General features: G+C 43.0%; 1 protein-coding gene across 5 annotated transcripts in view; it reads right to left on the bottom strand.

Moving 5' to 3' along the window:
• Nucleotides 1–24,935, bottom strand: part of SUGCT (succinyl-CoA:glutarate-CoA transferase) — a 689,609-nt gene that overhangs the window by 571,163 nt on the left and 93,511 nt on the right. For all 5 annotated transcript variants that reach the window (XM_045005017.1, XM_045005019.1, XM_045005016.1 and 2 more), the window contains exon 9: nucleotides 11,297–11,392. In XM_045005017.1, the coding sequence (XP_044860952.1) occupies nucleotides 11,297–11,392 (96 nt within the window). The remainder of the gene's footprint in view (nucleotides 1–11,296; nucleotides 11,393–24,935) is intronic.

Here is a 24,935-nt window from a genome sequence, read left to right on the forward strand (position 1 = left end):
AATAGCTCAACTGCCAAACGTGATGTGCTGGCGACAGTCATCAGCAAAGTCCTCAGCAGCTCAGGCTCCATTTCACACAGAAAGCGTGCTGCACTCACAATGGCAAGAAACGTGGACGGCGAAACTGTGACTGCTGGGAAGTGAAGCGATGCACCACGGGGCGTTGGAACAGGAAGCGGAATGACCCACACACTTCCTTCCCCTTCCCACAATACTCAGCACCAAAACGGCGCCAAAACGGAACGAGGTGCTCTATGGGATAGCTGCCCACAATGCACCTCTCAGTATAGCGCTGCAAATGCTGCAAATGTGGCCACACTGCAGCGCTGGTAGCTGTCAGTGTGGCCACACTGCAGTGCTGGCCCTGCACAGCTGGACGACCAGCGCTGCAAACTACCAGCGCTGCAACTCGCCAGTGTAGCCATACCCTTAGATTCAGCTTGTGGGTATGGATCATTTACTTAACAGGAGGTTTAACTTTTGCTAAAAATTGTTTGACCAATATGCGCTAACCATACCATGCTGCAGGATGATCCCCTTCCTTCTCCCAGGATGTTTTGCCTTTGAGCACTGCTAACAATGCCTTCAATCAAAGCATGGATGAAAAAAATATCTACCATTTTCCTGGGAGGAATCTTTTGCAGACTTAGGTGACTTCTTATACCACAGTTATATTATCTTCCAGATCACATAATAGCTGACGTGTACAGAAGAAGAACTTTTAGGATATTTACTCCAATGGGGCCAGGATTTCAATTCTAGATATTAAGAGGGTCTCAATGAATATCTGAAATCTTCTTGTAGTCAAGGGTTAGTCTTTACATGCAAATAATCAGGGTAAGGATCTGAATATCTTAATGAAGGAATGACAGAGTTATACAACTGGATACCCCCAAAAGGACCCTTATTTCTATGCAAAATTACATCAAGTCTGCAAATGAGATCCTTCTTAGTCATGCAGAATTCAGGAGGATGTCTTATGCCTTTGTGTCTTCTATCTTTCTGACCAGCCTCTAAGGAAGAGGATGGAAAAAGAATAAAAAGACCCTGGTACCTGCAAATCAAGACAACAGTCTAGGCAACTGAAATATCTGGAGCAAAACCTGGGAAGCTGAGCATTCACAGAACGAGAGGAAACACGTATGTTAAGGACAGGAGCGGCTCTAGGATTTCCGCTGCCCCAAGCAGGGCAGCACGCCGCGGGGGGCGCTCTGGCCGTCGCCGGTCCCGCGGCTCCAGTGGACCTCCTGCAGGCATGCCTGCGGATGGCTCCACCAGAGCTGCGGGACCAGCAGCCCCTCCGCAGGCATGCCTGCAGGAGGTCCGCTGGAGCCACCTGCCGCCCTCCCGCGGGACGCCGCCCCAAGCACGCGCTTGGCGCGCTGGGGTCTGGAGCCGGCCCTGGTTGAGGATACCCAACCTGTTCATTAGGGACTGAAATAATCATGGTGAAGAGACCACATTTTCCTAGGGGAACAAAGTTTGTACTCAGTCCATCTGAGCCTAAAATTTATTTTTAATGTGAAATGGGCAGCTCTAAGAGCAGTGAGGTTTTCATTGCCCAGAAGAACATTTGAAGAGGAATGAAGGACCGTTGGTCTCCAGTGGTAGTTTAAATAGCCTGCAACTGAGTAACTATCTGGACTAGCACAAGGTTGCCTAAGAGAACCTTGTACAACTAAGAGGACTTTTCTTGTGTTTCCTAGATCTAGAACACTTATATGTTGCTTTGACTCTAAGCAGCACTTAGACAAATTCCTCTGACAAATTCTATTCGTACCAGACCAAGTCACATCTTTTGTTAGAATAGTCCACTGATGATCTGAAAAAGAGGTGCGCTTTAACAGTATGAATGTCCAGAACCACCAAAAGGAAGAAGTTTCCTTCTTTGGGTAAACTTTTATCGGATTGTCTAAGTTCTGGTCTTTTCTGATTCTGGGTCAAAGTAGTAAAAACTGTAGGGTCACGGGACAGAAGTAATCCCAGAGAAGATCAGCTCAAAGCAGAAAACAGCTGCATGGCTGCATTCTCCGGTGAAGTAAGCAGTGCTGCGCAGTTTGAAATTTCTGAATGGTTGACATTACTTTGGTTGTCCTGACTACAGAGGCAAGCCGTGCCAAGTGCAAAAAACAGATCTCCAGATAAACAAAGTTCTAGGGAGGGGTCTGACATAGATTTAGCTGTGTGCACCTTCGGGAGAGAACTGCCCCAACAAGCTAGTTAATGAAGTAGGGGATTACTTTGATCCCTGTTTCTTGTGGAGTGCGACTACAGTACAATTGATGTGAGTTTTGTAAGCTCTCTGAGTTGTAAGACATTCCATAGCACAGAACCAGAGATGCAGTTGCCAAGGAAAATGTAGCAATGCTGTTGGTTAGATGGCTGGTATATGGTGACAGCTGCTTATTATGCTGATCATAATAGTCTCATTGTTATCTTTGTGCACCTTCCATCTGTTTGTTGTATCCATCTGTTGTCTCTCAAAATATACTTAGATTGTGAGCTCTTTGGGGCAGGGACTTTCTTCTTTTTGGGGTGTTTACAATGCCTAGCACAATGGAGCTCCAATCCCTAACTGGGGCCTCTGAGTGTTACTTCAATACAAATATTAATAATGTTGGTCTTGAAGAGTGATCGGAATGCACAAAGAAACAGCTTTCAGATCCATAAAGGGCAAGTAGTTCTGTGAAACAACAGACAAAATAACTGACCAACCCTAAGGCAGATGGAACGTCCTGGGGCTGACACAATGTGTGGGACCATTCAGAGTGCTCTGAAAATTGATATAGATTGAAGAGGTCCTATGACTCTTCCATCTAAGGTAAATGATCTTACTGGTAGCATTGTAAGGAGCTGCTTGACTGCAACTATGTAGAAAGACAGATGAATGAACAATATGGAGTAAAGGGAAATTGGAGGAAATCTATGTAGTAACTGCTTGTGAAAAATGGATCTTAAACAACAAACTAAAGAGAGAATGCTCCTCTGGATTTAAAAGTGAAACTGGGTTTACTGATTAACAAAGGGTAGTGATCAATGGTTCAACGTCTAGTTGGCAGCCGGTATCAAGTGGAGCACCCCAAGGGTCTGTCCTGGGGCCAGTTTTGTTCAACATCTTCATTAATGATCTGCATGATGGGACAGACTGCACTCTCAGCAAGTTCGCAAATGACACTAAGCTGGGGGGACAGGTAGGTATGCTGGAGGGTAGGGATAGGGTCCAAAGTGACCTAGACATATTGGAGGATTAGCCCAAAAGAAAACTGATGAGGTTCAACAAGGACAAGTGCAGAGTCCTGCACTTAGGACAGAAGAATCCCATGCACTTCTACAGACTGGGGACCGACTGGCTAAGTGGCAGTTCTGCAGAAAAGGACCTGGGGATCACAGTGGATGAGAAACTGGATATGAGTCAATAGTGTGCCTTGGTTGCCAAGAAGGCTAATGGCATATTGGGCTGCATTACTAGGAGCATTGCCAGCAGACAGGGCTGGCTCTAGGCACCAGCATTCCAAGCATGTGCTTGGGGCGGCATTTCTCACAGGATGGCATTCCAGCCCTTTGGGGGTGGCCCTTTTTTTTTTTTTTTTTGCTTCCTTGGGGCAGCAAAACCTGGAGCCGGCCCTGCCAGCAGATCGAGGGATTATTCCCCTCTATTCAGCACTGGTGAGGCCACATCTGGAGTATTGCGTCCAGTTTGGGCCCCGCACTACAAAAAGGCTGTGGACAAATTGGAGAGAGTCCAGCAGAGGGCAACAAAAATTATTAGGGGGCTGGGGCACATGACTTATGAGGAGAGGCTGAGGGAACTGGGCTTATTTAGTCTGCAGAAGAGAAGAATGAGGGGGGATTTGATAGCTGCTTTCAACTACCTGAAGGGTGGTTCCAAAGAGGATGGAGCTAGGCTGTTCTCAGTGGTGGCAGATGACAGAACAAGGAGCAATGGTCTCAAGTTGCAGTGGGGGAGGTCTAGGTTGGATATTAGGAAACACTGTTTCATTAGGAGGGTGATGAAGCACTAGAATAGGTTACCTAGGGAGCTGGTGGAATCTCCATCCTTAGAGGTTTTTAAGGCCCGGCTTTACAAAGCTTTTGCTGGGATGATTTAGTTGGGGTTGGTCCTGCTTTGAGCAGGGAGTTGGACTATATGACCTCCTGAGGTCTCTTCCAACCCTAATCTTCTATGATTCTATTAAGGTGATTGCAATTGTCTCTATATGTGTTTGACAGCACCCTGCAACCCTGGCTTCTAATGGTATGTCTAGACTGCAGGGTAAGACTAGGGTGAGTAAAACTTGAGTTAGCAGACTGTGGGTTTGTTAACTTAGGGCTTGAGCATCTGGACTCTTGTAACCCCAGGTTAGGAATTGTTGAACTTTGGGTCCCAACCTGGGTTTCCACCGTCTACACTGCATTATGTGGGCCCAAGTCCAACCACCCATATCCCAGACTTCCTAGTGCCATCTCAAAATGTGGCTGCTCTAGTCCTTTGTTCATGGTTCAGTGTGGGAAAAGTTGACTGTCCAGGTGCCAAAAAAAGCCAGCCCAGGGGACTGTGGAATACTTTTGGTGGACTCCCAGAGCATGAAGCCAGCAAGGCTGCATCTACACTACAATGCAATAGGGCTTGAACCCTGGGTCCCAGCTGGACTCAGACATGGACCCTCCACCTTGGTGGAATCCTGGGTCCAAACCCTACATTAGCACAATTTGTGTGTAGACAGAAGGATGGTTAGGCTTGAGCCGGAGTTCAAACCCTGGACTTACACTTCATTGTAGACATACTCTTACTGATTCCCTTGCCTTGTAGCAATGAAAAGCTGCTCTTCTTCCTGGTTTGTACAATGAAAACATAACGATATCTAAAGACAGGTTTGGGATGGAAATAAGATCTAATAGTGGAGGGTTATTTCGTTTGTTTTTTTGTTTTTTAAATTCTTTGGGAGATCTTTAAGGACTTAGTCAAATGGTATACCAGAGACATTTACCAATAAAGGCATGAACAATGAGCCTATATTTCACTGAAAGTTTCCCTATGGACAAGGATTTTAGCCAGAGTGCTATGAGTGTTAGAGTGGCCACTGGTCCATTGGAGTGCTGACAAGTATGCTAAAAGGCATCATTTAAATTCTTATATCATGCTTCTCTTGATCTCCATCATATCTGTCCTGGCAGGTGCTTTGGAACAAATGCCCCAGTGGTGGGCTGCATCTAAAGTGTAATCCAGACAAGACTGAGATAATATTATTGGTCTGGTAAAGCAGCTAGAACCAGCAAAAATCTTATCACCTTGACTGGGGGAGAAAGTTCATACATTTAAACAAAAATTCAAAATCTGGGTGCTTTATTAAGATCCTTGGTTACTCCTGGCTACTCTGGTAACGTGTGGTCAAGGGCACATTTCCATCTGAGATTGGCTAGAAGAGTGTGCCTTTTCTTTTTGGATACAGCCATTGCTACAATTAGCTACTTCTTTGCCACTTTGACATTAGATTACCGTAATGCTGATGCTACATCAGGAGGCTATATGACTGTCTAACACACTGACCTACTTCCTTGTACTCCCGCACTGATCTGTCTGTATCCATAATTGTCTCTTGTCTTATACTTAGATTGTAAGCTCTTTCGGGCAAGCACTGTCTTTTTATTTTCTGTTTGTATAGTGCCTAGCACAATGGGGTCTTGGTCCATAGCTAGAGTTTCTAGGTGCTATGGTAACAAAGAATAATAATAATACACCTCTACCCCGATATAACGCAACCTGAAACAACACAAATTTGGATATAACACGGTAAAGCAGTGCTCCAGGGGGGCAGGGCTGCGCACTCCGGCGGATCAAAGCTAGTTCGATAAAACGTGGTTTCACCTATAATGCAGTAAGATTTTTTGGCTCCCGAGGACAGCGTTATATCGAGGTAGAGGTGTAATAATAATGATGCTACATGGTGAAACAATTTGGAAACTGAAGCTAGTGCAGAATGCAACTGCCTAAATATTGAAATTTGCTTCATTTAGGGAACACATCACATCAGTGCCCCCGAAACTGCACTGGTTGCCACTACATGTGTCAGGATAGAATTCGAGGTTTTGGCTTTAACATATAAAAGCGTCAATAGCTTAGAAGAGTGGTGGGCAACCTGTGGCCCATCAGGGTAATCTGATTGCGGGCCGCGAAACATTTTGCTGACATTGACCGTCCGCAGGCACGGCCTCTTGCAGCTCCCAGTGGCTCCCATTCCTGGCCAATGGGAGCTGCGGGACGTGGCAGGCCATAGGGATGTGCTGGCTGCCGCGTCCCGCAGCTCCCCTTTGGCCAGGAATGGTGAACTGCGGCCACTGTGATCTGCAAGGGGTCGTGACTGCAGATGGTCAATGTCAGCAAAATGTCTCGCAGCTCGCAATCAGATTATCCTGATGGGCTGCAGGTTGCCTACCACTGGCTTAGAACTTGGTCACCTGAGAGACAGTCTCCCTCCATAAAATATTATTGCAGTACTGATCAGTGGAACCCACTGTACCCACTGTTCAAATTGGAACCCCATCATTTTAAATGGGAGAGGGATCATGGCAAAGCATTCCCCAGGAAGGGCCCTAGCATCTTTCAAATTCACTTCCCTCCTTGGTCCACTAGAGTCTGCATTTTTTAGTCTCCTTGGTACACTGCAAAATGCACCTCAAAATGCAAGCTGTTAAAGTGGATCAAGGGGCAGCAAATGAAGGGTTTGATTCAAGATTATTATTTGGATTGTCTGCTGGCTTTATACGAATACTGGAGTGTTGGCAGCGCCATAAGCTTGGTCATTATCTTAATTTTTGTCTGCAATATTGTCACTTCAATAGCTGCGGAGAGACTAGGGTTCCAGATTAGCATTATAAAATCAGTATTTAAACAAACATAATTGAGAGCCTCACTGGCACCTTGAGAGGGACCGTTAGCAGAAGAGGAGCTCAGACAGCCATTCCATAAAGATGCTGGTGGACAGCAAGAAAGCAAGGCGGAGCTTAGATACTCACATTGGTCTCAATAGGGACAGAATAACTGAGGAACCTTAAGGCAACATGTGTTTGCCCTCAAACTGTGCACTTGTATTGGTCACTTGTTGTCTGTGCAAATTATGCAAGTAAAATCCCATCTAGACTGACCAATGTCCACTCAGAAGAAGTGGTAACGTTCTTGCCCTCTGTTTCGTTATAGATTTGTGGCCCAATCTGGGAACTGGGACTTCAAAAATGTTATAGCTCTTGCTATATGATAGCTTATTTTTAATAGGACGTTTAAAACAAACGAAAAAAAACCCACAGAAGAAAAAAAAAGTCCAGGAAGGGAGCAAATTTTGGATGCCACCCACTTTTCTACCTAGCTGATCATTAATGCAAATTTTTATAAGTAAAAAACATGAAAGGATTCTTTATTCACAGCAAGAAATGTAAAATGTAAGCATAGTTTCATTAGATAAAAATGATTTTGAACCTTAAGAAAAATTTTCAAAAATGATATATATTGTTTTAAATATACAACTTTAAAAAAAAATCCAACTGATATTTCCTACTTCCCAACACCTTTGCTCCCTCTTTGGTAAATGAAAACTTAAACAAATTACGTTAATCATTCAGAAGACAGACATGGTTTCTTGTAAGGCTCTAAAAACCTCTGGGTCAAATCATGTGAGGACTGGGCCCTTTATTTGCAGCTTTGGGGGTGACCTGTGGTTTTAAAAACCTCTCACTGCCTGAACTATCTTGTCCTTAATAGAGACCATTTTGCCTTTTGAACTACAGGAGCATTTCTATCAACATCCAAATCTCATTAGTGGCTGAAGGGAGGCATGTGAGTTAATGCTCTGAAATTTAACATAGCATGCCTTTCCTTTTCACCTCTATTTCCTATATTATACCCATCAAGACCTACCAGATATTTCCCAATCAAACTACTCCTAATGATAAAACATGCTTAGAAGAGAAAAGCGAAGCCTCTCGCTTCTTTAGCTCCCAGGTATAATTTTAGTGTATGCTAATGAGCACTGTCGTTAAAAAGTGAATCATTCAATTGTATTGAACTGAACTATGAAGAAATTTATAACAATCTTGTGTTTGAGAATTAGAATAGAAGACCATATGTTATAACACAATTTTGTCTGTTCATATATTATAACTGGGAAAGGTTGTTTTTTTAAAACAACAAATTCGGGGTCAAATTATGGCCTGGGTTACAATTCAGCACCCTTCTAAATGAAGTAGGATTGTACAGGCATACTCAAGAGTAAAATTTGGCCCTGTACATAGGAACAAATAAACCACTGACAAAGAATACTCTGGCCAAAATCATGAGATTTCAGGTTAATGAAATAGGAATCAAGAGGACACTTGATACACACAGCTGAATGCATTCATCGAAGAAGCCCTAGAATACACAGGCATCAATTAACGCAAGTACACTTGCTAATTACATGCATGTTCAAATGTTCTAATTAAATACTGCTTGCTTTGGTCAATACTGTGATGTGACTGTGGTCAGAATTCTGTCACGCATAGAGATGCAGATGTTGTAAATTGTTTACATTTTGGCTTTTTAAAATCCTCAACATCTGTTGAAAGAGAGACTCCCAAGGTTACCTAATCTGCCATGATTTAACAACATTTTGACATTTTTAAAGTACTGTAGCAAACTCCACATCACTTCAAACTTGTAATTTACTGCCTGTCTGAAGACTCATATATGCCAAATTTTAAAAAAAGTCCACTGTCCCAAGGAAAAAAACAAAACAAAACAAATTTTCTGAGAAAAAAAAAACCAACAGATTTTCTGAAACAGAATGAAATTTTCTGAAATGGGCTTTTATAATTTGACCAAGTTATATTTAATTAGCTCAAAATGTTTGAAAACAAACATTTCTCTGGAAGGATTAACATTTCAAAACTTTGCATATTATTCTAGGAAGTGAAAGGCAATATTTCTAATAGTTAAGTCTGGGAACCAAAAATCCAGGTTCTGGCGTTCTACTCCAAGCTCTGTTCTAATTACCTGTGTAATCTGGGTCACTTAACCTCCCTGTATCTCAGTGTATCCATCTGTAAATAATATGCAATAAAATTTACCTCACAACAGTGCTGAGAAGCATAATTAATTAATATTTCTAAAGCACTTTGAAATCCTTGGATGGAAGGAGCTATATAAATGCAAAGGAAAGTTCTAGAAAGTAAAAATTCTCATAGTTGTTCACTAATGGAAAGTTAGCAGATGATCCATCCAAAGCACTGGAAAACCACAGCACTCCCACCATAAATTACTAGCTCAAAAAATAGAGAACTCTAATTAGATTAAGATTTCTTATAATATTATAATATTATTTATAATTATACTGTCAATCCACAAGAACATGCCCCAAATACTTTTTAAAAATTGAAAGTAGACCAGAATATAACTCTTCCACTAATATTTTAGACTAGATTTAAACAAAATCCATATTTATCCTATGATCACTGCATCCTAAATAGATTTACCCCTCTTCACTTATGAGCAGAGTTATGAAACTTCTCTTAAGTCTTTATGCTCTGCAGCCATGTTTGTGCGTTTCTTTTTCAAGATCTCAGTTAGGTTTTGGCTGTGCAAAAGCAAGAGCAAAACTAGGTGAATGGATCCAAGTATCCTAGCTCAGGAGGGTAAAGAAAATGTTTTAGGTAGTCAGGTTTTGGTTTTACTTAAGTAAACTCAGTGTCGTTTGGATTGGGTTTTTGTTTTTAACTGCTATCCCCCTTGAACCCTAGTAGCTTGGGTTTTGCAGCTTTTTTTCCCCGTTAGGAGGAGAAAACGATGATGGAGTCAGGTGTTTCTTTGATGCAATACTTTTTATTTTAAAAGAATGTACAAAGTCCTCTTTTCCTGAACACAAAAGAAATCAAAGAACAAAAGAACAATTCTTTACTCACAGCTCCAAGCCCGTTTTCACCAGAACTCTACCCAAAAGCTCCCTCTCTTAGCTTTTCTCAAGGCCATGCTCCCAGAGTCCCAGTGCTTGTTCAGGCTGCATCTGATGTTACCTTGTCTCTCAGCATCTCTGCTCTTTCTACCATTCCTCTCACAGACATACCACCTTCACAATAGCCAGCAAAACCTCTCCACCCATCTTTGCTTTGCACATGCCTTTGTTTGAGGCTGTGATATATGCCCATCTTTGAGAATGGAGGCCTCTACTATTTCAGCTACTGGTTACCTAAAGGAGCTTATTGGCTTCTTACAGCTATCCTAAATGAAGGGTGGTAGTTACACTCCCCAGTATCGATGAGGTTTAACCCAACACATAGCAATATGAACTGAAGTTCAGAAGAGGTTGGATCAAAAGTTACTGGTTTGGCCTAGCTCTATAAAATACAGATGGATGTACTAATGCTGCACTGATATATAGATAGGGATTTTTTTTATGGATAAATCAACCTGTATTTCTATTTTTAAATTTCCATTTGCAGTGGATGAGTGCAGGGAAAAGCTTACCATTCAAGCCCACACAAGCACTCAGTGTATCTATAGTCACACTTTAAACACAGATTTTGTTCCCAGACAGCAGATCCTTTTTATTAAATGTAAGTGCTGATCTTCACATTAGTACTGCCATCAAGACAAGTAAATGATCTGCTACCAAATGGTTATTCTGTGATTACTGGCAGAGTTCGCAGCACTGGACCGATGCAATTCTTAAAAAGATCAGAGTGTGGTCATTTATGTAAATGGCATCATGTTATTCCAAGTATCTTCAACAACTAGCAAAATACCAGCAGCTTCTGAACTCCCAATAAAAAAAATGCCACACATGGGCTTTTATTCCTCTTCCTCCACCCCCTCAAAACATACACAAGATAAGAGAAGCTGTTAGCAAAGTCAGTGGAAGCTACCTAAATGTTGTGGGACCTTTGGACCACCCTAACCCATTCATATCACTCATACAGAGACACAAGGAAAAGATACTGGCATTCAGTGGTGATAAAGTTTGGTTCAATAATTAGCACGCAATACAAATCATCTATAGCTGTACTCAGTGCCTCTCTCGGGTGAAAAACAATCACGCTTTAAAGTCATATAATTTCAGCAAACACCTTTGATCTTTTTCAGTGTCCTGTTACTAATCTACCACTGATGAAGAAATATGCAAAATCTAAAATGAACAACAAAGCCTTGTTCTAGCCGGATGCTGATGCATTACAGAATACTGTAGGTCACAGCAAGAGTAAATCATTTCCCAATACCATATTATACAAAACCACAGATTACAAGCACAAAATACATCTTCTGTTATCTGCTTACCTGATAAGGAACAATACTGCCATGAGCAGTACCCCACCGCTTTGCTTCCATTTTGCAATTAAGGTAATTAGCTGCTATATGGGTAAGACATGCAACCTGCAAGAAGAGATAAAGGACAAATATTCAGGGAGACATCAAACTTTCCTGGCATTTTCAGTCTGTCAGACAACTGTCATCTTACTTTAATTCATATTTCTTATAGATTCCACATATCCAATAGTATGACTTGTGTGAGTAAGTGCTACTCAATGAACAGGCAAAGTAACCAGTGTCCATTAATTCTAATCAACAACAGTTGGCGCTTCTATAGCTTCAAAGTAATTTAAAAACATCACACAACCCTGTAAGGTCAGGAAGTATTATGACTATTTTACAGCATGATCAACTGAGGCAAAGAAAGCTGCAATGACTTCCCCAAAGCCAGACAGGAAGCAGTGACGGAGCTGGGAACAAAACCCACATTTCCTGACTCTCGTTCCTATGCTTAAGTCACAAAACTATCCTTCCCCATCACAGGATTATCCTTTTCTCTTCCCCAACCTTCTCCTTCTACTATACAGGCTAAGCCACAGAAGATATTTCGGGATTCTACCACTCACCACATGAGCTGCAATATTAATTATGCAGCAAACCTCAATAAATCATTTGCCATCGGATGATGAGGAGATTTATCAAGTTGTTACTCAAAGAGAAAGTTGAAAAATATGGCATGCTAAATTTAGTGACCAGAGTCTGAGGGGGTGAATCTGAAAGTAATCTGCACTTTATAACATCAAATGTGTATTTTAGTGGGGAGGGGGGAGAAGGTTAACATCTATGATGTGGTCATGCCTGAAAATCAGAGGTTCTCTTGCAATTAATGGCAGATTTGCCACTAATTGGAAGAATGCAGGATGTGACTATTAAGTTTGTAACTATATGTCTGCAATCCAAACAATACGTTAGAACATTACTTTCATCAAGGTAATGTGAAGGCTATGTCATTTTAGACTAACTTTTTCAAAAAATGCTCTTTAAATTACTACTACTGAGTCATTTTAACAGCAACTGTTTATTTTAGACAATAGAGCATAATATTCTTTGGGCCAAATTCTGATTTTCTTCAGATTTCTTCCCCAGATGTGTGCAAATTAACACTGTTTTCAAATGGCTATAGATATTTTGAGTCTGTATTCCAATGACAATGAGCCCTCTGCAACTACGCATACAAATTGCAGCTAAGAGAAGCAACAGGAAGGGTGTGTAAAGGGGTTGCAAATGGATTGGTATAGTCTGCACTAAAGTACATAGCCCATGGTATTTACCTCAAGCTCCACCCAATATAATGTTATGCAATACCATGAATTATAGAGTGCCTGGAAGCAAGATGCCACAACTCTCTCCACAGTTACCCTTCTAGTTGCCTCTTTTCCCACACACCCTGAAAGGACAGCTAGTATTTGTCCTTTTATGTTTAAAGAGAGAAGCAACAGAATGGTGAAATTGCAGCCCAGGCGAGACACGCAGTCCTAATTCGTTCATAATGCAGCCCAGCAGAAAACACAGGAAAATATAAACTGACTGAGTGTTCAGTTACCCGTCAAAAAGCTTCGGTCACCCACATAAATCCAGCTACAAATACAATACAATTTCTATATATTTTCTAAAATACTGTGTATTTATTATCCATGTGCTGTCCAGAAAGGATATCATAACTAGATTTCAGCTGCAACATACTATATCTGACTGTGACCTCGACACATCTAAAAGGTAACCAAAACCTAGCAGTATTTCAACAGGGGATACCCTCTTCCCCCCATGGAAAACCTAGGTGATGCACGAATTGATACTGGCGATTCAGTAGGTGGTACTCCTCCCTCTGGTTCACAACTCACATCCCAACAACGTGTGAAGAAACACTGTGTTGTTACAAGTGTCTTTTGGATGAGACATAAAACTGATGTTTTGAGGACTTGTGAAAAGTAGGTATTTTAGCCCCAGTATCCTGGACATTTTCCAATTTCCGTAGCAAAATTCCACCTACAACTGCAAATGATTATGGAATTCTTGCTTTATTCCTGTCCCAAAGTATTTTGTTCTGTTATGGTACAAAGTTAGACTTTTGCAGTGTTTCACCCCGAGAGATGTCTGCATTTCAGTTGTAGGTGAGATGTATAATACGGGCCACGACAATTAAGCTTGCAACCAAGATTTATTTTACACTCACACACTTAACTTCTCACAGGACTAACATTTCCCTCTGGAAACTATTTTGTTGAATTCTATATAGGACATTGTGGGTTAATCCTGGCCCTGATGAAGGTATTGAGGATTCTGCCTTTGACTTTAATGGGGCCAGGATTTCAATTCTCCCTCACCCCTAATATCAGTTTCATAGAACAAATATTTTTCAAGTATTGGAAGTTACAAAAGAGAGAGACAGCGCTTTAAAAAAAATTTACAGTGTCTTCCAATTTTTCCCCATCACCCTTTACAAGTTAGTAGCAATTGGCTTCTAACATAGTGAACGCCAGTGAAATTGAGGTAAGAGCAGAGGCTAAAATAGGGAAAGAACAAGTTTAAAATGACTTAGACAAGTTAGACGTCTTCAAGTCACCAGGACCTGATGAAATGCATCCTAGAATATTCAAGGAGCTGACTGAGGAGAGATCTGAGCCATTAGCAATGATCTTTGAAAAGTCATGGAAAACAGGAGAGATTCCAAAGGACCAGGAAAGGACAAAGAGTGCCAAACTATAAAAAGGGGAATAAGGACAACCCGGGCAATTACAGATCAGTCAGTTTAACTTCTGTACCTAGAAAGATAATAATTAAGCAACCAATTTGCAAAATAACTAGAAGATAATAAGGTGATAAGTAACAATCAGCATGGATTTGTCAAGAATAAATCATGTCAAACCAACCTAACAGCTTTTTTTTTTTAAACAGGGATAGGAGCCTTGTGGGTAGGAGAGAAGCAGTATAGATGTGGTATACTTGACTTTAGTAAGGCTTTTGATACTGTCTTGCATGACCATCTCATAAACAAACTAGGGAAATACAACCTATAAGGAGCTACTATAAGACGGGTGCATAACTGGTTGAAAAACAATTCCCAGAGACTAGTTATCAGTGGTGCACAGTCAAGCTAGAAGGGCATAACGAGTGATGTCCCACAGGGATCATTTCTGGGTCAAGTTCTGTTCAATATCTTCATCAAGGATTTAGATAATGGCATAGAGAGTACACTTATAAAGTCTGTGGATGATACCAAGCTGGGAGGGGTTGCAAGAGCTTTGGAGCATAGGATTAAAATTCAAAATGATCTGGACAAACTGAAGAAATGGTCTGAAGTAAATAGGATGAAATTCAATAAGGACAAATGCAAAGTACTCCACTTAGCAGGGAACAATCAGTTGCACACATACAAAATGGGAAATGACTGCCTAGGGAAGAGTACAGCAGAAAGAGATCTGGGGGTCATAGTGGATCACAAGCTAAATGAGTCAACAGTGTAACACTGTTGCAAAAAAGCAAACATTCTGGGATGTATTAGTAGGAGTGTTGTAAGCAAGACATGAAATAATTCTTCCGCTCTACTCTGCGCTGATTAGGCCATAACTGGAATACTGTGTCCAGTTCTGGGTGCCACATTTCAGGAAAGATGTGGACAAACTGAATAAAGTCCAGAGAAGAGCAATAAAAATGATTAAAGGTCTAGAAAATATGATCTATGAGGGAAGATTGAAAAAATTGGGTTTGTTTAGTCTGGAGAAGAGAAGACTGAGAGGGGACATGATAACAGTTTTCAAGTACATAAAGGGTTGTTACAAGCAGGAAGGAGGTAAATTATTCTCATTAACCTCTGAGGATAGGACAAGAAGCAATGGGCTTAAATTGCAGCAAGGGCAGTTTAGGTTGGACATTAGGAAAAACTTCCTAACAGTCAGAGTAGTTAAGAACTGGAATAAATTAAATTACCTTGGGGGGTTGTGGAATCTCCGTCATTGGAGATTTTTAAGAGCAGGTTAGACAAACACTTGTCAGGGATGGTCTAAATCAGTGGTTCTCAAAGCCGGTCCACCGTCTGTTCAGGGAAAGCCCCTGGCGAGCCAGGCCGGTTTGTTTACCTGCTGCATCCACAGGTTCGTCCGATCGCCGCTCCAGGCCAATGGGGGCTGCCGGAAGGGCGGCCAGCACATCCCTCGGCCCATGCTGCTTCCCGCAGCCCCCACTGGCCTGGAGCGGCGAACCGCAGCCAGTGAGAGCCGCGATCGGGAGAACCTGCAGACGCGGCAGGTAAACAAACCGGCCCGGCCTGCCCGGGGCTTTCCCTGAACAACCGGCAGACTGGCTTTGAGAACCACTGGTCTAAATAATACTTAAACCTGCCAAAAGTGCAGGGGACTGGACTAGAAGATCTCTCGAGGTCCCTTCCAGACCTACAATTCTATGATCCTAACAGATGAATACAACTGTTCTAGCACTAGCAAATTCACACACATACATGTCCACAGGCACTTGTGCTCACTACAATGGAGACGGAAAAGAAATCTGAAACACGAAGAGGATTATTGACAATCTTCCTCAGTACTGAATGGATCTCCATCATCAAAGCTGCTGGGCAAAGACGTTTGTGTCAGCAACAACAGGCAACGAGTCCAAGGGAAAGGCAGGAACCCTGTGCAGCTTAGCAGAGCCTCAATGCACTTGGAACTAGACGTTGCCCCCACGCCAGCTGAGGCCCCGATTCACCAAGGTACTTAAGCACATGCATAATTTTTAACACATGAATAATCCCACTTAAGTCGATAAACTACTTTTAGGGTTAAAGTTGCACAAATGCCCAAATACTCTGCTGAATCAGGGCTTGAACTACTCGAGATTGGGATTTTCAAATGGCATCTATGGGAGTTAGGTGCTCATCTCCCATTGACTTTCAATATGAGTTGGGCACCTAACTCCCCCAGACCCCTTTGAAAATCACAGTTGAAAGTTTCATGATTGTACAAACAACACTGGCTTAGAACACATCCAATTTAGCTCTTCAATGCTTTATGTTTTATACAACAAAGGTGAAGTGTTTAACTGGGTGAGTTCCCTGACACTTTGCTACTTCTATCATACATCTTTAACGAATTAATTAGACTTAAAAGCTACTCCTCTCTTAGGGCTGGTCCACACTAAGAAGCGGGGTCGAACTAGGGTACGCAAATTCAGCTACGTGAATAGCGTAGCTGAATTCGAAGTACCCTAGTTCGAACTACTCACCCGTCCAGACGCCGCGGAATCGAAGTCCGCGGCTCCAAGGTCGACTCCGCCACCGCCATTTGCAGTGGTGGAGTACCAGAGTCGACCACGGCGCTTCTGGAGTTTGAACTATCGCGTCCAGATTAGACGCGATAGTTCGAACTCTGAGAAGTCGAACTCACCGCGTCGACCTGGCTGGTAAGTGTAGACTAGCCCTTAGAAACATAGAAATGTGGGGCTAGAAGGGACCTTGAGAGGCCATCAATTCCAGCCCCTTGTGCTGAGACAGGATCAAGTAAATCCAGACCATCCCTGACAGGTGTCAGGGCCGGCCTTATGGGTGGGCCACCCGGGTAACTGCCAGAGGCACCATGGTCAAGAGGTCAGAAGTCAGAAACTGCTCCTGGTTGGCAGAGAAGTGCCACAGGGGTTGGGGGGTGCCCAGATTTCTGCCTGCTTCCTCCTGACGGAGGAATGGGGGTGGGGAGGGGCGAGCAGCAATGCACAGATACTGCTCCCCCCCACAACATTCTTCCGCAACCCCCCAGGGGGCTTGGAGGGAGGGAGCAAGTAGCAACCTCAAGCACTCCGTGCGTCCAGGTCACTTTCCCCACCTGGGCTATGCTGTGAGGCGAACATCCGGAGCTGCTGCTCTGCTGTCCTCCCCGTACACAGCCCAGATGGGGGAAGTGAGCGGGATGCAAGGAGCCTGGACGTCGCTTCTCACTCCCCACCTCAAAGCCCCCTAGGGGTGCATGGAGGAGCAGCGCTGGAGTGGGTGGGGGCAAACAGCAATGCCAGCCACTCCATGCATCCACATCAGTTTCCCCACCTGGGCACAGGCAGGGAGTGCAGGGGTTGGGGCGCAAGGGCCACAGTGTAGGGCAGGGATTGGCAGCCTATGGCACGCCTGCCAAAGATGGCATGCGAGCAGATTTTTAATGGGATGCTGCTGCCTGCCAGGGTCCTGGCCGCCGGCCCTGCTCAGCCTGCTGCCGAACCCAGGCCAGCAGCGGGCTGAGCGGGGCCGGTGGCCGGGACCCCAGCAGGCAGCAGCGTGCCATTAAAAATCCTGCCCTGCCCGGCACGCTCTTCTCCACCCCTCCCACTGGCATTTGCACATGCTTTCCTGACCTCCGTCACTTCCGGCAGGAGATTGTGTTTCTGGGTTAGCATGTCCATACCGCTACTTGGTGTCCATGGAGTCTGAGCAGCCCTGAAAGTGGACCCGCCGGCAGGGGCAGGAAGAAGGACCCAGCCCCACAGGAGTTGCAGCACCCGCGAGGCCTGTAAGTGGGGAAGGGTCCTGGGTCCCAGCTGCGCCATGTGCCCACCCGACCCAAGCATGGCCGGCCCCATTCCCTGGACTCAGGCAGGCTGCCCTGGGGTTGGAGCCCCGGTGCCGGGATGAGCTCGGCTCTGTACTGGGGCAGGCTGCATCCCAAAGCCCAAACCCGAGTCCGGGGCTGCGGCTCGCCGCCTGCTGGACCCTGGGAACAGCTGGGTCACGCCTCTTTCTCCACCCCAGGTCACTGGACCCCACTGCCCTCCGGCATTGAGGGCAGAACGCAGGACTCCAGAGCCCTAGTCTCCATCTGCCCCCCACCTCCTCAAACAACTAGAGCCCAGCTGGAAACCTAGGAATCCAGAGTCCTCGCCCCCAGCTCTCCTCCTCCGAGCGTCAGACACCAGCCCCTTCCCTTGCAGATTAAGACCATTATTTCCTACCTTCAGTGGACAAGGAGAACAACTGATCCCCATCCTCTTCATAACAGCCCCTAACATATTTGAATAGTTATCAGCCCCCACCCCATAGTCTTCTTTTCTCAAGACTGAACATGCCCATTTTTTTAAACCTTTCCTCGTAGATCAGCCATTACACCATCTTGTGAAGCTGCTATGCTTTGCATGGTCCCCAGGCTATCGGATTTTTCTTCATCTCTCTCTCTCCCCCTCCCCTTGCATATCTTAACTCTGACCAACAAGACATACTCACAAAATCTTTCAGAATATACATTGCTAATATATGATTTATGTAAAGCATATAATTAGGTTGGAACAGTATACCATTTATCTTGTTGATCAGAGTTAAGGCTGTTACTAAGTACATAAAGTGGATTTCCTCATCTAGATTATTGTTAGCCAAATGATGAACTGTAAGCGTAATGGAATAAATATTTAAAATTACCATAACTCTACATTTCCATACATTTTAACTTTCAGTTTTATGTGTTTTGTATAAACACTATACTACTGTAGTTACCTTACTTATGTTGTTAAAGTATTTTGTGTGGGGATTAGATGCTATAGATGCTTCATGCACACAGAATGGCTGCACTAAAGTATCAGTTTGTAAAATGCTCTGCAACCCTTTGGGATGAAAGGATCTTTATATATGTATAAAATTAAGTATTTTTGTTTAGTCTGTACTTAAAGCTGTTTTCTTAAAACACTACAGGCCTGTTTCAATTTTAATAAGGAACAAACCCACAAGAGCAACTTCTGTACCTGTAAACACTAAGCCAGATGTAATTCAATGATAAAGTAATCTCTGTATTCATTTGCCTGCACAGACAGATCTACCTACTGTAAATGTATATTATCAAGTGTCTATACACAGACTATTCTTTTTATTTTTTTTAAACTCAGTGAAGGGAACACACACATTTACATTCCTTTGCAAAATTACTAATGATGGTCAAATCATATGTTTACTTTACATACCTACCTAAACCAGAACAAAAAGAGCTGCATTAAGGTTTGAAAAACTATATTCAGTCAGAGACAATCAGACAGATGAGGAAACTGGATATTAAATGCCAGAAGGTAAGAGCAGACAGCGAAAAGAGACAGAGTTTCAAAAGATATTTTTTTAAGACAGCACATCAAACAAAATTTATTACAATGAGTTCACTGACTCAATCATTTATGTGTAAGCTCAATAAGTGGGCAGGAAAAACAGAAAAATGTGATGAGTAAGTAGAAAGATGAAAAAACAACATTTTCAGTTAGACTGTTCTCTTTCTTATCCTTCCAAAGTAGTGTCTATTTTATTTTCATACATCCTTATCAGGCTTTGATTCATATCCAAGTTAGTTTTATTTCCTCTCAGCCTTTGGATTTGTTGGGGGAAAATGTAGGCTGCTTTACAGAAACTTTGATACAAGGTACAAAAATCCATATAATGCCTTATAAGTTTTATTAAGGCACTTCCCTATGTGCAGCATAGATATGCTTTTACAACATACTGTGAAACCTGCTTATAGAATACTCAGATTTTAATTTATAGCATTGTAGAACAAAAGCCCTGAATTGTTTCAATGTGTTGCAGTGCGAAAATGCTAGTCACTCTGCTTCTGCCTTTACTGTACTACTCTGTGAAAAAGTATCTTCCTCTCACTTCCTAAAAGGCTACTAAAAACCACCCAGTAAAGGGCCTGACCCTCAGCCAGTGTAAATCAACATAGCTCCATAGCTTCTTGAACCCAAACTAACATACAGACTTGATTCTTCTGGAGAGGGTGGTTTGAAGGAGGGAAAGGAGGGAGAGTTCATTCCTTTTTCTTATCCCTTTTCTGAGTCTCAGTTGTGTAAAAAAAAAAAAAAAAAGATTCCTTTGGTTGGTATATTAAAAAAAAATTCACTTAGAAGATTCTGAACTCACTTAAGACAATGGGAGTTTTTGCCATTGAATTCAATGAAAGCAGGAGGAAGACCTTTAAAATACTGCTTTCATTCCACTGCTTTCATGTACAAGTATATCTGCTTAATACGGTCATATTACTCTACAGAAGGAATGTATTCTTGCCAATAAGGCTCATTTCTCATAATAAAGATATCCAGTTCGTGTTGACTTATCCACACTGCAAGGCTGATAGATTTTGGCACTGAATTGCCTCCTGCAAACAAGAAATGGTCCCCACCACAGAGGCAGTCTTCTCAAGATGGTAAACTCATTAACACTGATTCCTGGCCTGGAACTTGTGGAAAATCTTTGAAGAAAATTTTCAACAAAAAAGTGACAAAATGTTGCAAGGGTTTTTTGTTTGTTTGTTTGTTTTTTGTTTTATTTCTTTTTGCTGTTTTTCAACCATCTAATAAAAATGTAACAGACACTTGTACAGGTAAGAGGAAATTTTACCTCTCAATCAATCTGGATACCAATAAATCTAGAAGACACTACTGGGAATTCACAAGCCATAATGAAAACTATCCCAAAGGAAATAAAAGGGTTTGAGGCAGGTTGGAGGTGACTGAACACTGTTGCCACCTAATGACTGCTTGGCAACCTGTGTGAAATCAGTTAGTGGGCTCAGTCCAGTTCTTACTGAAAAGGAGCTTACATCATAAAAAGCACCCTCAAAATTGGCAGCACGACTAGCTATCTCTGCAGAGATCAAGAGCTTTACTGGTATGGAGACTGAGCTAGCCTCTCAACCCTGCAGACTGTCCTTCCAGAACATAGCATAGGGAAAACTGGAGGGATGGGAAAAGGGAAACTTGCAGTGTTGACATCTTTGTTGACACATTGTACAGTAGCTGTTCTATGCATAAAGGATTTTGGTCTCAAGGGATATCCATTCAGCAGCTTGATAAAATAGAACTCAAAAAATTAATTCAGTCTCGTTGGGATCTTCAAATGAGACTAGGGGAGTTAGGCACACCACTCCTATTGACAGTCCCATTTAAAAATAGACTAGACAAAGTATTAGAAAATGTGCTATACAGGGAACACACTTTGGCAGGGAAAGGTCTTTTTCATCTCTATCTTCTATGAGACAGTACTTAACAGTGTTTCCAAGAAAAGTTTAAAAAATTAATACAAAAGTTACAACTGAATTTAAAAAAATGTATATAGCCAAATACAGATTTCAACTTAAAGCTGTAAAAAAAGCAACACCTCAAAGAAATGTAAAGTCAGAACAGATCCTCCTTTTATTTATCCCATTGCATCATCAAATGGAGGGGTCCACTGATACAGAAGCATGATATGATACGTCCAGGTTGGTCGTCAGTCCTAGCTTCAAACTCTTTGAAATCTGAAAGTTACTTAAACTATAACTTTTTGTTACGTAAGTATATTATTGTGCTGATTTCTGGTTCCCTGTTTGACATGACTGCTCAGTTTCATGAAATAAATCGGAACTGATTTCTTTCCAATGAGCGCTATCTAAAACTAAGGTAAATTCAATTGTACATGCTTTTTTTAAAATGAAGATTATGGAGCAAAAGAGCCATCACTGGATGGCTTAAATAAGTCACTGGTATGCACTCAATATCCTAAATAACATTTAAAAACTCTACCTTAAAAGAACATTATTAAGGTTGCAAACTCAAGCACTTCAAAGTTAGGAAATGCCAGAACTAAGGTTGCCAGTGCAATCTTAAATTGGCCACCTTGTGCATAAGTATTATAATTCAGTTTTTAATTACACAATCACATATTTTTTCAACAGGATCACTGTCTCATTCAGTGAATGGGTACTTATTCAATATTTCCTTTTATCCATCTCATTCAATATGTGGCCTCAGGCACCCCTGACCATCCCTTGTCCCCATCTCTTGCCCTCCACCCCTTCAGCCCTTTCCTTCTCTGCTCCTATCTACCACACTACCCAGAAACCAGCTCCTGACTCCCCCCGCACCCCTATTTCCCCTTACCACCTCCTGTCTCCTTCTGATCCTCCCAAAAGGCACATCCCTGACACCAGGCCAACCCTCCTGCCAAATTTCAAGTCACTGCTTCAAAGCAATCAAACAGATGTAAGAATTCTTTTTAGAGGGCAAAACAATGTCTTTTTCCCTAGCCTCATTCCTGAAAACAGCTGAACCATTTTAGCTGAAATTATAAATAAATGAATAAATAAAATTAATTAATTGTTCAGCCAGTGGCAGACACCTGGCATGGAAAATTTCAGCCAAAACTGTTGAAGACTGGCAAAGCTATAAGCATCTGAAAACAGGGTCTTAAAATGGAAAGTGGTAGGCAGACTTAGTTATCTGTGGTGCTATCAGGTCCACCTACAATGATTTGTTCAAGATTGCTTCTGTTTAGGATAGAAAAGCCACCAGTACAAATATCATCAACGTTCCTGCCTTCATTTTTATAGTTTTGTCAAATGTTTAACTCTGCACAAGAATTTTTTCTTCTTCGGTTTATATTCAAATAGCTATTTTACTGTATATAAAAAGTATTTTCTTATCAGAAGCTGTTCTTGTCAACAAAATAGGAATTAGAACTTTTATGCTGGGTCTTATTTTCTATTCCTTGGACTATTTTTGAAGACAACTTATTGTGTGCCATTGACAATTTAGAAAATAATGGGGCTAAATTTTCAAAAAGTGGATTCCATTTCTTTCACATAACCCAGCCTTGTGTGCAAACACCTGCACATATATTTCTAGAGCACTAACATGAGCACACAGGAGTGCCTGACCTTGACAGTTGAGCACACAGGTAACAGAATCTATTCATGCAAAACTCAGACAAAGAGATTCTGTTCATGAAAAATGTTATCGTGTGCAAGCATTGGCATTAAAGCATGTATTAATAGTAGTATCGCTTGCATTACAGTATTGCCTGAAGGCTCCAGTCAGGCATTAGGGCCTCATTGTACTCAGTTCTGTGCCACACACATCATAAAGACAGACCCTGCCCCATATCTGACACAGGTATTTTTCCATCCAAAGTTGCACACACACAAATGGAAACTGTAGTAGGGCTCCTTTCAGTTTTGGTCCTCTGTTTGGAAACAATGCCATTTACAGTATAAAATACACACTCCAGGTAAAAAATTTTAAAAGTGCCCAAGTGATTTAGAAGCCTGCATCCTATTGCCTGTCTAGGCTTTTTTAGGGCTTGTCTATACAAATAATGTATGGCAAGCTGGGGTGTAAATCTACTTCTCACTAGCCTGCCGCATGCTAACTGTCCATGTGGACTCTGCTGCTGCATACTAAAAGTTCCCTAATTTTGATCTGCTCTGCTCTGAAATAGAAGATCATGGTGTAGACATTCAGAGTCGAGCTGGAGCCCCGGCTCTGGGACCCTCCTCTTGGCAGGGTCCCAGAGCTCAGGCACCAGCCCAAGCATCTACACCACAATTTTACAGCCCAACAGCCCAAGTCCACAAGCTCAAGTCAGCTGACCTGGGCCAGCTGTGGGTGTTCAGTTGCTGTGCAGATATACCCTATGACATTTTTGAAAATGGGAGCTAGGCTAGTAAATCACTTAGATGCTTCTAAAAACTTTAACCACTTTCCTTTTTAATCCTTGCACTTTCTATTACTGGTATTTGCATGAAAACAGAATTTCTTTCTTTCTTAAGAATTCATCTGCACCTGCTCATTACTCTCACTCTCTCTTTGAGAAGATTATCAGACCTTTGCAACAACTAACAGTTCTGCCAGAGGTTTGTGCTTTCAGGTTAGGCATAAGCAGCTTGAACAGGAGAACTCTTAGGTCTCTGTCCTATAAATGGCCATGCACCTCTGGCAAGATGCGGCGCGTATAAGGGTTGGGGTAGTGGGGTGCTAGAATTTTTTCCCATCATTGCTGTCACAGCTGCTTCTCCGTTGGCCATAGCAACCGTGTGTGTAGTTATTCATGCAGGGCTTCTGATGGCCATCAGTCTCTCAAGTACTACATCATTCAGCCCAGGTCAGAGTATGGCCACACACCACAGTGTTTAAAATGCTGGTAGCTGCCTGGGGCCTTGCCTACATGAGGACTCACACTGTTTCTTCCACCAGATGAGCTGGACGTTGTAGCAACAGTAGGATTTTTTAGGGAAAATATCTTAATGTAGCCAATGCCATTAACATTGCTTGGAACTGGGGGTGTTTAGCATCCATATAATCATCCTCTTCAGAAATAAATGTCCTATTTGGCAACAATCATCCCTAGCAATCAGGGGCGGCTCTACAAATTTGGCCGCCCCAAGCAGTCATGCCCGGGAGGCGCCCCCGAGCCGCGGGAGCAGCGGACCTCCCGCGGGCATGACTGCGGAGGGTCCGCTGGTCGCGCGGCTCGGCTGGACCTCCCGCAGCTGCGGGCGGTTCGCTGGTCCGGCGGCTCCGGTTGAGCTGCCGCAGTCATGCCTGCGGGAGGTGCAGCCGAGCCGCGGGACCAGCGAACCGTCCGCAGTCATGCCTGCGGGAGGTCCACTGGAGCCGCCGGCCGAGCGTCCCCTCCGCAGTCATGCCTGCGGCAGGTCTGCTGCTCCCGGGGCTCCGGTGGACCTCCCGCAGGCATGACTGCAGCAGGTCTGCCGGCCCAGCCTGCCGCCCCCCCGGGAAAGGGCCGCCCCAGGCGGGTGCTTGCCCCGCTGGGCTCTGGAGCCGGCCCTGCTAGCAATAAAAAGCAAAGTTAGAAACCACTAGGACACTATGGTCATCTGATGACCAGATT

This window comes from Mauremys mutica, chromosome 2 (genome assembly GCF_020497125.1).
Source record: "Mauremys mutica isolate MM-2020 ecotype Southern chromosome 2, ASM2049712v1, whole genome shotgun sequence".
Taxonomy (NCBI): Eukaryota; Metazoa; Chordata; order Testudines; family Geoemydidae; genus Mauremys; species Mauremys mutica.